The sequence below is a fragment of the Ascaphus truei genome, chromosome 5, assembly GCF_040206685.1.
Source record: "Ascaphus truei isolate aAscTru1 chromosome 5, aAscTru1.hap1, whole genome shotgun sequence".
NCBI lineage: Eukaryota > Metazoa > Chordata > Amphibia > Anura > Ascaphidae > Ascaphus > Ascaphus truei.
In genome coordinates, this window is record NC_134487.1 from 110,621,090 (window position 1) to 110,633,772 (window position 12,683).

General features: G+C 41.3%; 1 protein-coding gene across 2 annotated transcripts in view; it reads right to left on the reverse strand.

Moving 5' to 3' along the window:
• Positions 1 to 12,683, reverse strand: part of LOC142495251 (protein O-mannosyl-transferase TMTC3-like) — a 138,019-nt gene that overhangs the window by 14,830 nt on the left and 110,506 nt on the right. For both annotated transcript variants that reach the window (XM_075600470.1, XM_075600469.1), the window contains exon 14: positions 10,705 to 10,931. In XM_075600470.1, the coding sequence (XP_075456585.1) occupies positions 10,705 to 10,931 (227 nt within the window). The remainder of the gene's footprint in view (positions 1 to 10,704; positions 10,932 to 12,683) is intronic.

The window sequence follows — 12,683 nt, forward strand, 5'->3', positions numbered from 1 at the left end:
GTGCTTTAAAATAGCACATAAAATAGACACACACACACACACACACACACACACACACACAGAGCCTATTTTATGGGCTATATTAAAGTACTACTCTTGTGAGTAGTCATTTGTCATTTTTTATTTTATGATCTGTAATAAAGAGTGGAACACACACACACACACACACACACACACACACACACACACACACACACGATCAGTATATTGGCATTCTGTTGAACGCAGCTGGTATGGTTCATATTCTATATATGCCGAAATAAGGAAACCAGCAGTTTAGCAACTGGCAACAATAGATTTTTAAAAGACCATAAAAAGAACTAATAATAATTGATCATTCTAAAAACAATAAAAATGTAACTAAGTTTTTGGAAAACAAGGAAAATCTTAGGCTTCTTTTAGCATTTAGATTGTAAGCTAAGTTAAGCAGGGACTCCTCTTCCGAAATGTTACTTTTATGTCTGAAGCACTTATTCCCATGATCTGTTATTTGTATTATATGTTATTTATATGATTGTGACGTGTATTACTAATGTGAAGCGCTATGTACACTAATGGCGCTATATAAATAAAGACATACATACATATATTAATGCATCAAGAAGAGGAGTATTGCACATTGCCAGTGTTAAGTCCTGGTCAATACCATCATCATCACCACAAAAAATGCAGAAGCTAAAGTAAAGGTTTACTACGAATAAAATAAAATGAAAATATTTAGACGTATATGTAACAGCCCTATTCCTCCTCCTTACCTCCCCCCCCCCCCCATCCCCAGCATGAAGGAAAGGGTGCACATGAAAATATTAAGTCCCAATTGTGTATCTGCCCCATTAAGCAGGATTGGTTCTTGTACAAGATGTACAGTATGTGGGTGCTCAGCGGTTATCTTATTTTACTCCGCGCTGCAGATCAGTGCTGGCTTTTTGCGAGAAGTGAGTGAATACATTTGAGGGCGCCAGGAACTTTTAAAATATTTAACAGCAAAACTGCTTCTCCGTCACACACATTACAGCATTCAAGAAGAGACACATTACTTACCCTGTTGTCACAGAAAGGCCTTGTCTGCCTTGATGAATGTAGATCTCCTTCTCCACTAGGATTCGAAGGCAGGGTGGCCTCTTGCATATGATGCCCACCCTATTAGAACTACTCTGAGGTCTGTAATAAGCAACTACCCTACAGAGAACCTATCCATCCCCTCTTGTGGGTGGCACACGCCTCAGGACCATATACTGTAGATGGGCCCTATTTTAATTTGGAAGTGACACTTTCCCTCACTGAAAAATAATAAAAACAGGGATCCTAACTAACACACTTCGTTGCAGACATACTGACTTACACTATATAAAGGCGTGTGTGTCCTGATCTGTGTGACTGAATTACTGGTTGATTTCAAGTGCTGGTTGTATTAAGTGTGGCGTAAGAACCAGGAGTTGGAACAATGAAGGGTTTCAGAGAGCATAACGCTGTGAGCAAGTAGAGTTGTCAGGTGTCCGGTTTTGAACCGGACAGCCCGGTATTTTGCCCCTGCGTCCAGTATAAAATGAAAACGTATGTGTCCGGTATTACCTCTCTCCGAACGAATGGTGGCTGCAGCAGGTCACAGAAGTTGCAGCCGGCCCCGGCTCTCCCCCGCTGCAGGCTTCTTCCTCACGGTTTGTCCCATGCTGAGGTGTCTGCTGCTGATGCGCGCGCCGGGTCTCTCTGACAGCGCTGGAAGTCAGCTGGGCAAAGCTTACGGTGCGCGCTTACGGTGCGCGCCAGCATGAGAGGGAGGCCCGGCTCACGTGATGTCAGCATCAGACACCTCGGTGTGGGATAGACTGTGAGGGAGAAGCCTGCAGCGGGGGAGAGCCGGGGCTGGCGGCAACTGCTGTGACCTGCTGGGCACCCCACAGTAACCGCAGTCACCGGCCCACCCCTAACCCGCAGCCACCAGGCCCGACCTGAGACTATTTCCAAGGAAAGTCTTATTTTTTATATGTATTGGGGAGGTGGAAGTGTATTTTTTTTATACTGTACATGTATGGGGGAGAGGTACTTTTTATATGTATTGGGGGGTATTTTTTAATGTTTTGGGGGGGATGGGGCGTGGGGGTATGTTTTATAGGTATAGGGGGGTTTATATAAATTTTTTAATGTATTGGGGGTGGGGGTGTATTTTTTTTATATGTATTGGGAGGATTTTTATTATATGTATTGGGGGGCGGGGGGGGGGATTATATTTTTATATGAATTGGGGGGATGGGGGTCTCACATCTTTTACCATTGTGTCCAGTATTTTTGGACAAGCCACCTGGCAACCCTATGAGCAAATAGTCTCTTTAGATTCTCAGATTGCTGATCTAAAGAAGAAACGTGCAATATTGAGGGACATTGACAATCTTGAAAGGAGTTTAGTGCTCACGGAGCAGCGCCTGGTTTGGACTAATGGTGCAGATGGTGGCGCTGTGAGTGACGAGCAGGTAGGTAACTGGGTAACAGAAGGAGAAGAGGCAGGTCACTTCTTAACTGACCCATTCCAATAGATTTTCCATATTGAGTGAAGATACTGGGAGTGTCAGTGCAGGAATGGCAAGGCTGGGGAAGACCAATTCCTCTAGCAGTCAGCGGAGTAGTTCCTCCAGCATAGAGGGGACTCGGGAAACTCAGAGACCAAGAAAGATTGTGGTGGTAGGGGACTCCCTTATTAGGAAGGTAGATCAGGCAATCTGTTGCCATGACCGCATGAACCAAATAGTTTGCCGTCTCCCCGGTGCTCAAGTTCGGTACATTGCGAATCGGGAAGACAGATTGCTGGAAGAGGCTCGGACTGACAAGGTGGTCTTGGTACTCGTTGGCACCAATGACAAAGTTAGAGAAAGATGGAGGGTCATAAAAAAATGATTTCAGGGATCTAGGCCAAAAGGTTAAGGCAAGGACCTCCAAGGTACAATTTTCTGAAATACTACCAGTGCCATGCGCTACCGCAGGGAGACAGTCGGAGATTAGCGAGGTTAATGCATGGCTAAAAAAGTGGTGTAGGAAGAAAGGTTTAAGGTTTTGAGAGCACTGGGACTCCTTTTGAGGGGTGCAATCCTTATGGTAGCAACTGGCGTTTGACAAGCAGCGAGACACCCATAGTAAATATAGATAATGCTAGAAACTTCTAAAGACAATTGGAGTAGAAAGGCAGGAGCAGATACGATAATAGTACAGACTGAAGAAAAACTTAAATGCATGCTTGCTAATGCAAGAAGCCTGACAGATAAAAGGGGGAGCTGGAATTAATAGCTACCTGGGAGCAGTATGATATCATAGGCATTACTGAAATATGTTGGGATGAAACTCATGACTGAGCAATTAATTTAGAGGGTTATTCCCTTTTTCGGAAGGATCAAGCAAATATTAGAGAAGGCGGAGTATGTTTATATGTTAAACTGGATCTAAAACCTATTCTAAGGGAAGATGTTTATGAAGGGAATGATGAAAATGTAGAGACGTTGTGGATAGAAATTAGCAGTGGAGGTAAAAGTACAAAGAAAATGTTTGTAGGGATAGGCTATAAACCACCAAATATCGGTGAGACTGAGGAAGGTAAAATACTTTTGCAAATGGAGAAGGCATCAAAACTAGGTCATGTTTGCATAATGGGTGATTTTAATTATCCAGACCTAGACTGGGGCAATGAGATTAGCATTACAACAAAAGGAAACAGGTTTTTGGGGGTGCTTAAAGACAATTATATGACCCAAATGATTGAGGAACCAACCAGGAGAGGGGCAATACTGGATTTGGCAACATCAAACAATGTAAACGTAATACCCAAATGTTCCTGGACCTGAATACAGCTGAACCCCGTTATAACGCGGTCCTTGGGGTCCACAACCCCAAGACCGCGTTACAACCGGGGTTGCGTTAAAATTTCACCGGCATCAGCTCTCGAGCCTCCTCATTACAGATTTAATTCTCCTCCATTTTGCCGCCTTACCAGTGCTCTCCTCTTCCTGCTGTCCACGTGATCATATCTTTCTGCTCTGCTCATCTCTCTGGCCATTGTTTTTTTTCAAACATTCAATTCAATGCTTTATTGACTACCAGACACAGACACAATTAAACATTAATACATTTTGTACAAAACACATGCAGGGATTGAACTTGGGACCTTCTGATACCAATGCCTTGCTTCTTACCTCTACACCATAGGCTTGGTGTGACAAAACATAACCTATAAATATATTTATCCTCTACAACACATTGCCACAGGGTACATGTCAAGCTGTGTGATGTCATAGACATCTAGAAATAGACTTAAGATTTAACATTGACATGTACCCTGTGGCAATGTGTTGTAGAGGATAAATATATTTATAGGTTATGTCTTATCACACCAGGCCTATGGTATAGAGGTAAGAGGCAAGGCATTGGTATCAGAAGCTCCCGAGTTCAATCCCTGCATGTGTTTTTTACAAAATGAATTAATGTTTAATTGTGTCTGTGTCTGGTAGTCAATAAAGCATTGAATTGAATGTTTGGAAAAAAAAAAAAACAACGATGGCACGCGACGGGCAGAGAGAGATGAGCACGTGGACAGCAGGAAGAGGAGAGAGATGAGCACGTGGACAGGACAGCTGGAAGAGGAGAGTGTAAGGTGGCAAAATGGAGGATTTGAGATGCAGGAAAGGCGGCAAAATGGAGGCTTTCAATTCGGGAGCCATGCTCAGACCGCGTTGTAACCGATTTCGCGTTATAACAGGTCGCGCTATAACGGGGTTTACCTGTATTTGTTAACAGTGATCATAACGATCTCATTTGAAGTAAATGATCAAAAAACAGATTTCTTGGGTTCACAAAGACTTTAAACTTTAGAAAATCAGATTTTAATAAACAGAGGTATAATTATACAAAGTATAAATTGAGATTATGTTTTTGCAGGGAAAAATGTGGAAGATAAATGGGCAGTCTTCAAAACATTGTTAGAAAAAGCACACTTCTCAGTGTATACCCTTGGATAATAAATATTAAAGAAATAAGTCTAAACCAATGTTGTAAATAAACAGGTATGGGAGGAAATGGAAAAGAAGAGGAAGGCGTTTAGATTCTTGAAGTCAGAAGGGACAGAGACATCATATCAGAATTATAAGGCATGTAACAAAAATTGCAAAAGGGCAATCAAATTAGCAAAAATGGATAATGGAAAAAGGATTGCAATAGAAAGAAAGAACAACCCTAAAAAATTATTTAAGTACCCTAATAAAAAATTCAAAAAAATAGAAAAGAAAACAGAGGACCTTTTCAGTATGAGATGGGAAGGCAGATTATTGGAGAGAAGGAAAAAGCAGAGGTATGAAACAAATTCTTCGTCTGTGTTTACCAGGGAAGAATCAATTGCAAAAGTAGTACCGTAGGAGGAATCCACAACCTCTATATTAACAAACAATTGGTTAACGGAGGAAGAAGTTCATAGGTGGCTTGATAAAATTAAAGTAAATAAGGCACTTGGCCCCAATGGCATACATCCAAGAGTTCTTAAGGAGCCAAGTTCAGTAAGAGCCAAACCCTTACATTTAATATTCAAGGACTCCATTTCCACAGGCACAGAACCACAAGATTGGCGTAAAGCACATGTGGTACCTCTATTTAAAAAGGGAGCTAGATCACAACCGGGGAATTACAGACCTGTAAGGCTGATATCAATAGTGGGGAAGCTACTTGAAGGTTTAGTATGGGATAATATTCATAGTATCGGAGAACATGCCAAGGCAAGAACAGAGCCCTTCTATAACTAGCACTCAATTTGAGGTGTAATGCGAGTAAATGAAAAATAAACATATATAAGGGTATTAATTAATAAAATATAGGGAGGACAAAAATCAAACAAACAAACATACGGTTGTGACCGTAAAATACACAACACAAAACAATGCAGTACGTATAGAGGAATAGGTGTTGGCCACAGCCTATCCTCTAGCCAAAGGTTATGAGCTAGGTGAATCACACCCAAATATAATGGAGGCTGGGTATACCGGAATGAAAGGCTATAGTGCCCCACGTGTCCTTAAATTTAGATAGATAAAGGGATCAGGTGAGTGACCTGTGTTCATGGAGTATGTACGTAACACAGAGAGTATACTCCAGGGACTGATGCTCCAAAAATTGCAAATGATATCCACAATGTCCACAGTAATGAATGCACAAATAAATCAAAAAGCGCTACTGATCAGTGTCCTGAATTTTGAGTGCATAAACTAGGGAGTGGAACTATGTACCCGAGACTGACCATCAGGACGGGGCTAAGATGTGGTAAGGAGAAAAAGTAAAACCGCAAAGCAGAGTTCCCTGCAAGGAACTATAATGCGGCTAACCGCAATTGATCTCCGCCACTACCCTCACTTATCCCGGCGTCTCATACACAGCCACAGACCCCACAAGGAGAAGCAGGTACTCACAGTCTTGACTCGTCGAGTTCAGTCCTCAAAGTACTGTAGATGGGAATGCTGATTAGGTGTGCTGGAAAGCGTGCTCCAACGAAGTAGTCGTGGACAAAACGCGTCAGAGTTACCTTGTGGCAGAAGGATTTTTGTAATGCACTGAATAAACAACCTTTTTTCCTGATTGCGTCTGGATACCTTTGATTGTACCCCTACGGCAAGCTGTGAACCGCCTGAACCCATTCTCCTTTTGTACGTAACACAGGCCAACACTGAGGACTGATCCAAATTGATGTGTGAGAAATTCAGGGGGAAATGACATGTCTCATGGTATCACGTGAGGATAGGCAAGTACAAAAATTAGGTACTGGCAGAGTGCCTAAGCATATATAGCTCTGTTGATATATATATATATATATATAGATATATACACACATACATATACATATTTATATATATTAGTCCACAGATAAATACAAGTGGAATTCTGGCCATGTATTTAATGTACAGTAGGACTAAAAATGGAGCCCATGTATTCCTCCCAATAATAAAAAACTAGGACTAGTAAATAGCAAATATCGCCTATGAGTCTATACAAAACACTCCTTTGTACAGGAGTTTGTAGTTAGCTTGAGACGTCACCAGTATCTTCGTTTCGCTGTTGAAACGTAATTCTGTGAAATGTTTGCGTTCTTACTTTCAAAATCAGCAGTGGAAGCTGTATAATTGTTGGCAGTTGTAATCTGCTACTCAAGGATTATTTTTATAACCAACCCCTAATATAAAGGCGTAGCTCTGTAAATAGAATACCTTGCTGCCTGAAGTGGACTAATGGCGTCCGTAGCAAATCGCCTGCTGATGTATGTACTAGGACAGACCGGAATGGCTGTATTGTAATCATGTTTCAGCTACTGGATAGCTTGTTGCCATGTAGGTGGTATTTTGTGAAGGACCCCTCTGCCCGAGTTCTCTTAAATTCTAAATTATAGAGACGAGAGTTGCCGGAGGAACCTCCAAGGTGTAACACCATCTAGAGAGGCGTGACGTCAGTCCCGAGCATACCCAGTGGAGCAGAGGCGTCGTGGCGGCAACACACGACGGGTCGGAGCATGAGTATTACTCATACAATGCTTTTTATATTTGGAATCTTGTGAGTTTTGAATCGTGATGTCCATGTTTTATTACATTTTATTTACGTTAATACACGAAGATCTGTGCTTTTTCTTCTTTTTTTCTGTTAGGTCTATCAAGGGAGGTTGTTGTGCCCAAGAAGAAGGCTGCCAGTATCTTGACAAATCATTGTCAGACTTTTCCAGATCACATCATTGGTTTGGTATTTGATTGTTTTATATGGACATTTTTTCAATCACTTGATTTTTAACCATTTATTGTGTTTTTTATATTATTTTTATTCATACATTTTTTATTTTGGTATATGCATTGTAATACATTACAGTATATATTGATCTAGTGCACTTTAGACTTGTCAGTATTTAACATCATATTGTGGTTATTCTTTAGCACACTAGAGGTGTTTCATATATAATCAACATCCAATTATACACCATACTAGTCATTACATCCAGATATACTAGGCGCAGTCTTTTCTTTTTCGTGTGTGTGTGTGTGTGCGTGTGTATATATATATACATACACACACACACACACACACACACACACACACACACACACACACACACACACACACACACACACACACACACACACACACACTAAACCATTTAATAAGTAATGCTTTGGGTTCTGAATGAACTGGTGCACACTCTGGAGAGAATTTACGCATTTGGACACATGTTGCTACAACTGATTTTGGTGGGTTAAAATGCCTAGTTTTTCCTATAATAAACAGGGACTTGAGGCCCTGGCAAATATTGATTTGACATCTTATTCGCATAACCCAGGTGGTGGCAGTGGATAGTTATGATTTGCAATTGAGTAGGGGTTAATATTAACTCACTGGTTCCTTGCGGAAGAGAAAGGTGGGGTGGCTAGAGTAGCTGTGTATTAACCCTGGTTGCATGTCTAAGTTACATGCTCACTTGTGTGCTGTTCGTGGTGGTGGTATATTGGGACGGATTGAGGGGAGATATAATTCATTTGTGGGACCTTTGCGAAGGTGAAGAGTGGAGCAGTTTGTGAGCTGTATATTTATCCTTGATCCTGTAGAGGAGATATTGTCCATTTGACGAACATTTGCGGGGGGGGGGGGGGGTGAAAAGTGGGAGCGCTTGCGAGCATCTGTATTAACCCTTGTCCTGTATGCAGGTCACATACTAGCTGGGTGTCGTATATGACAATGTTCGGCATTAGATAAAGGGCGAGAACATGAAACCCTCGTTTAAACCTTGGGGGGACAGGGTACCCATTGTATAAATCCACCAGGACTCAAGTTTAAGTAACTCCTTGTCCCAGTTCCCACCCCTTATTGTTGCCGGAATGTGATCTATTCCTTTGAATCTGAGATTAGTAGTATCTCCATTGTGAATGCCGTTGACGTGTTTTGCTAGAGGGGTATCTAAATTATTCCTGATTTCTCCCACGTGGTTGAGTACTCTTCTTCATAACGGTCTTGTGGTTTTGCCAATATATTTCTTTCCACAGGGGTACACAGCCTGGTAAATCACGCCCATAGTCCAGCTGCAGAATTTGCACAGGTAACCACTACCTTCAGCAACTGGGATGTCTCCAATTAATTTAAAATGAAGCACTTTACAAACTGCCGTACTGGGCGTGATTTACCAGGCATTAGAAAAGAGGCGTCCAAGAGGGGATATGATAACTATATACAAATATATTTGGGGACAGTACAAGGAGCTTTCAAAATAATTATTCATCTTAAGGGCAGTATAAAGGACACAGGGTCATCCCTTAAATTGGAGGAAAAGAGCTTTCACCAGCAACAAAGGAAAGGGTTCTTTACAGTAAGGGCAGTTAAAATTTGGCATTCATTACCCATGGAGACGTGATTGCAGATACAATAGATGTTCATAAAAAAAAAATGTTGGACATCCTTTTTAGAAAGTAAAAGGTATATAGGGATATACCTAATAAGTAAACATGGGAAGGATGTTGATTCAGGGAGTGATCCGATTGCTAATTCTTGGAGTCAGGAAGACATGTATTTTTCCCTTTATGAGATATCACTGGAGTTTTTTTTTTGCCTTCCTCTCGATCAATATACTGTAAGTATGAATATAGGATAAAAGTATCTCATCTAAATTTAGCATAGGTTGAACTTGGACGTATGTCTTTTTTCAACCTTATCTACTATGTAACTGGTGAGATCCCCTCCTCTGCTACGTCCAGGGATCAGAGGAAATAACATAACCCTGCCTTTATATAACCTTGGGGAGTATACAACCCCACCCCAGTTACTGGGCAGATTAAGGGTGGACTAACAGTTACAACAGGATCACCCCATAATAGGTGACCCTTCTGGCCTCATCCAGAACTAAGGTGGTGCCAGACACTGACCTTTAACTAGTAATAATAGTACACAATGTGACAATAAGGGCCTGTAAGAAATTAACCCCTACACTGCCTGCAGGGACCAGGACTGAGTAGAGCAAATTAGGAAGTGTGCTACATATATTTAATAACAAAACAAAAAACCTAAAACTACCTGGTCACTTTTATTTGATTATTATGGTGCTACGAAGTACTAGTCTTTAAAAACATACACATTTGTGAAAGATGGCAAACCTGCTTACCCAAAATACAATATACTGTATGCAAATTTGAATAGTAACCCATATAGGTCTTTTTTAAATGAATTGTTATGAAACAGAACATTTTGATTACTCCCATCAAAAGGAAATACTTATTTCAGTAGAGATCTTTGAAACAATTTCAACATTAAAAATACAACGTTGCATGCCTGTGTAACAAAAAATAAAAAAACTCGCCTTATTGAAAATTAACATGCTGCTCTGGAAAATGATCAATCTTGCAAAATAATCTTATTCTAGGATCTTATAGTCACTGAAATATGCTTTGCAAGAAACTAAATTAGCCCAAACGTGCAGAATGTTGCAAAGACCAATAGATACCCTTTAAAAATAAAAGAAATGCTAGAAAGATGTAAATTCCACACACCCGGGCAGTTTTTATGATCCTTCTAAAACACCATGTGTAGCTATATATTTTTGCATGCTTATTTACCCTTTCATGATGACACTTGGTGATTTCTTGCCACATAACAGAACGAAAGAATCATGTCCCTTTCATGTTTGTCGTGTAGTAGAATAAAACACATGCAAGGTTAACATACCTGATTCCTGCATGAGTAGGGCAGAGTTGAACAATGCAAGCTTATGCTTGTGATTTAATTCAAGTGCCTGGTTAAAATTCTTCAGGGCTTCTGTTGGATCTTTCAGTTCAATATAAACAATTGCAAGGTTGTACCACAGATCAGCATTCATTCTATCCAGCTCCAAGGCTTTTACATAGGCTTCTTTAGCTTCTAAGGGCTTGTTCATCTTTAAAAGTAATTCTCCCCTGTAAGAAAGTGAAAGTAAGGATTTTACTATTTCCTTGTGGCACCAACTACACTATTTAGTAGATATCCAAGATTTATTAGACAGTTTTAAGCTTTAGCACACACTTATTTATTATTGATCTCGGTATGTTTTAACCCACTGAATGATCTGCAATCCCCCGGTTTTAAAAGAAATACAAAGATCAATAATAAAGGCAGGGTGGGCTATGTTTGAATATCTAAAAGGTGTTTTTTTCTTTTCTTTCAACAGTGCTGCAAAGTGTCCAACTTGTAACAGGCAGATTTATTTGGGGGGGGGGGGGGAAGGGGTGGGGGGAGGGGTGATGTGACTGCTTAGATGTATAAAAGTAACAGCCCCCCTATATTGGCAGGGTTTGCATTGGCATTTTAGAGTGGTGCATTTTTAAGTGAGAATATAGTTAGACCAGCGGTGCGCAAACTCCCTGCGCCCCAATTACCTGCTGCCTCGTCGGTCGTGCCCCCCTCGCTTCTAATGATGCGTCAAATTACGCTGTGGGGTCATGTGAACCCCGACGTAATTTGACATCACGTCTCCATGGTAACAGGCGTCATTTGACCGCGTTGCCATGGAGACGAGTGGACAAGAAGCCGGTAAGTAAATTTACAGAGGCCTCACGCTCTTAGCGCAGGGCCTCTGTAACCACTGCGCCCCCCGCTGAGTTAGATTATAGTTTAACTAGAGGTGGACTGGGGACTGCATCTTCTTCAAACTGTTCTACACAAGACAACAAACGGTGAGCTACTCTGACCACACTATGGTCCCATGCTTGTTAGCCTGCACAATTAACCCCCCCATTTACACCTTATTTTACTTCAGCCTCTACCAACACTGACTGCACACACCTGCCCCTCCCCCTAACTAATCATCACCCTCTGCAAACCCTGAATAGTCCCTAGCATTGCAATGCAGCACAACATTTTAACAAGGCAAAAGCAGACCCCTGCAGTTTAGTCTGCACACACTTACTTGGCTCACAACAGCTTCATGCAGCATTACCTACAGCAGAGACTGCGACTATTCTAACACAAACCAATGGCAATCACCAAAAAGACCCAGGTACATGCTGGATACATACCTTAAACTTGCCTTAAATTAGACCCAGCATTTCTGCATTGATTAATGGCCCATCAGATTAACAGCAGGGGTCCCTGGCAGTCCCATTCAAACTTAATGGGACTGCCAGGGACCCCTGCTGTGTTAATCCTATGGGTCATTAGTCAATGCAGAAATGCCTTAAACTAGCCAGGTTACACCCAGCACATACCCAGAATGTAACCTGGCTAGTTTAAGGCAAGCTTTAGAATAGTCGTTATCTCGTCCGTACCTCTGTGATAATTAACCTGGTTGTACCTTAACTTTGTTCTTTCTCGTGGCCTCATGGAAATGTTACTCTCTATCCACTACAAACTCCTCCCTCCTGGCTCACACCCAATATCACCATATACCTTGGATTACTCAAAAGCCTTGCACTATCTACTGAATGTTGGTGGAGAACTCTGAAAACAAGCACACCAACCACCGTTCACTCTAATGGCAAACATCACAAATTTACAACTTGCAAACAACTACTCAAATTTCTACTCATACTATTACTCGCTTTAGCAGGTGATATTGAACCTAACTCAGGCCCTCCCTTTTGAACTCTGTTCCATATCCTTGAGAATAACCCATTCAAATTCCAAAAAGGTCTATCTGTCACCCATATAAATATCCGGAGCCTGCAGCCCAA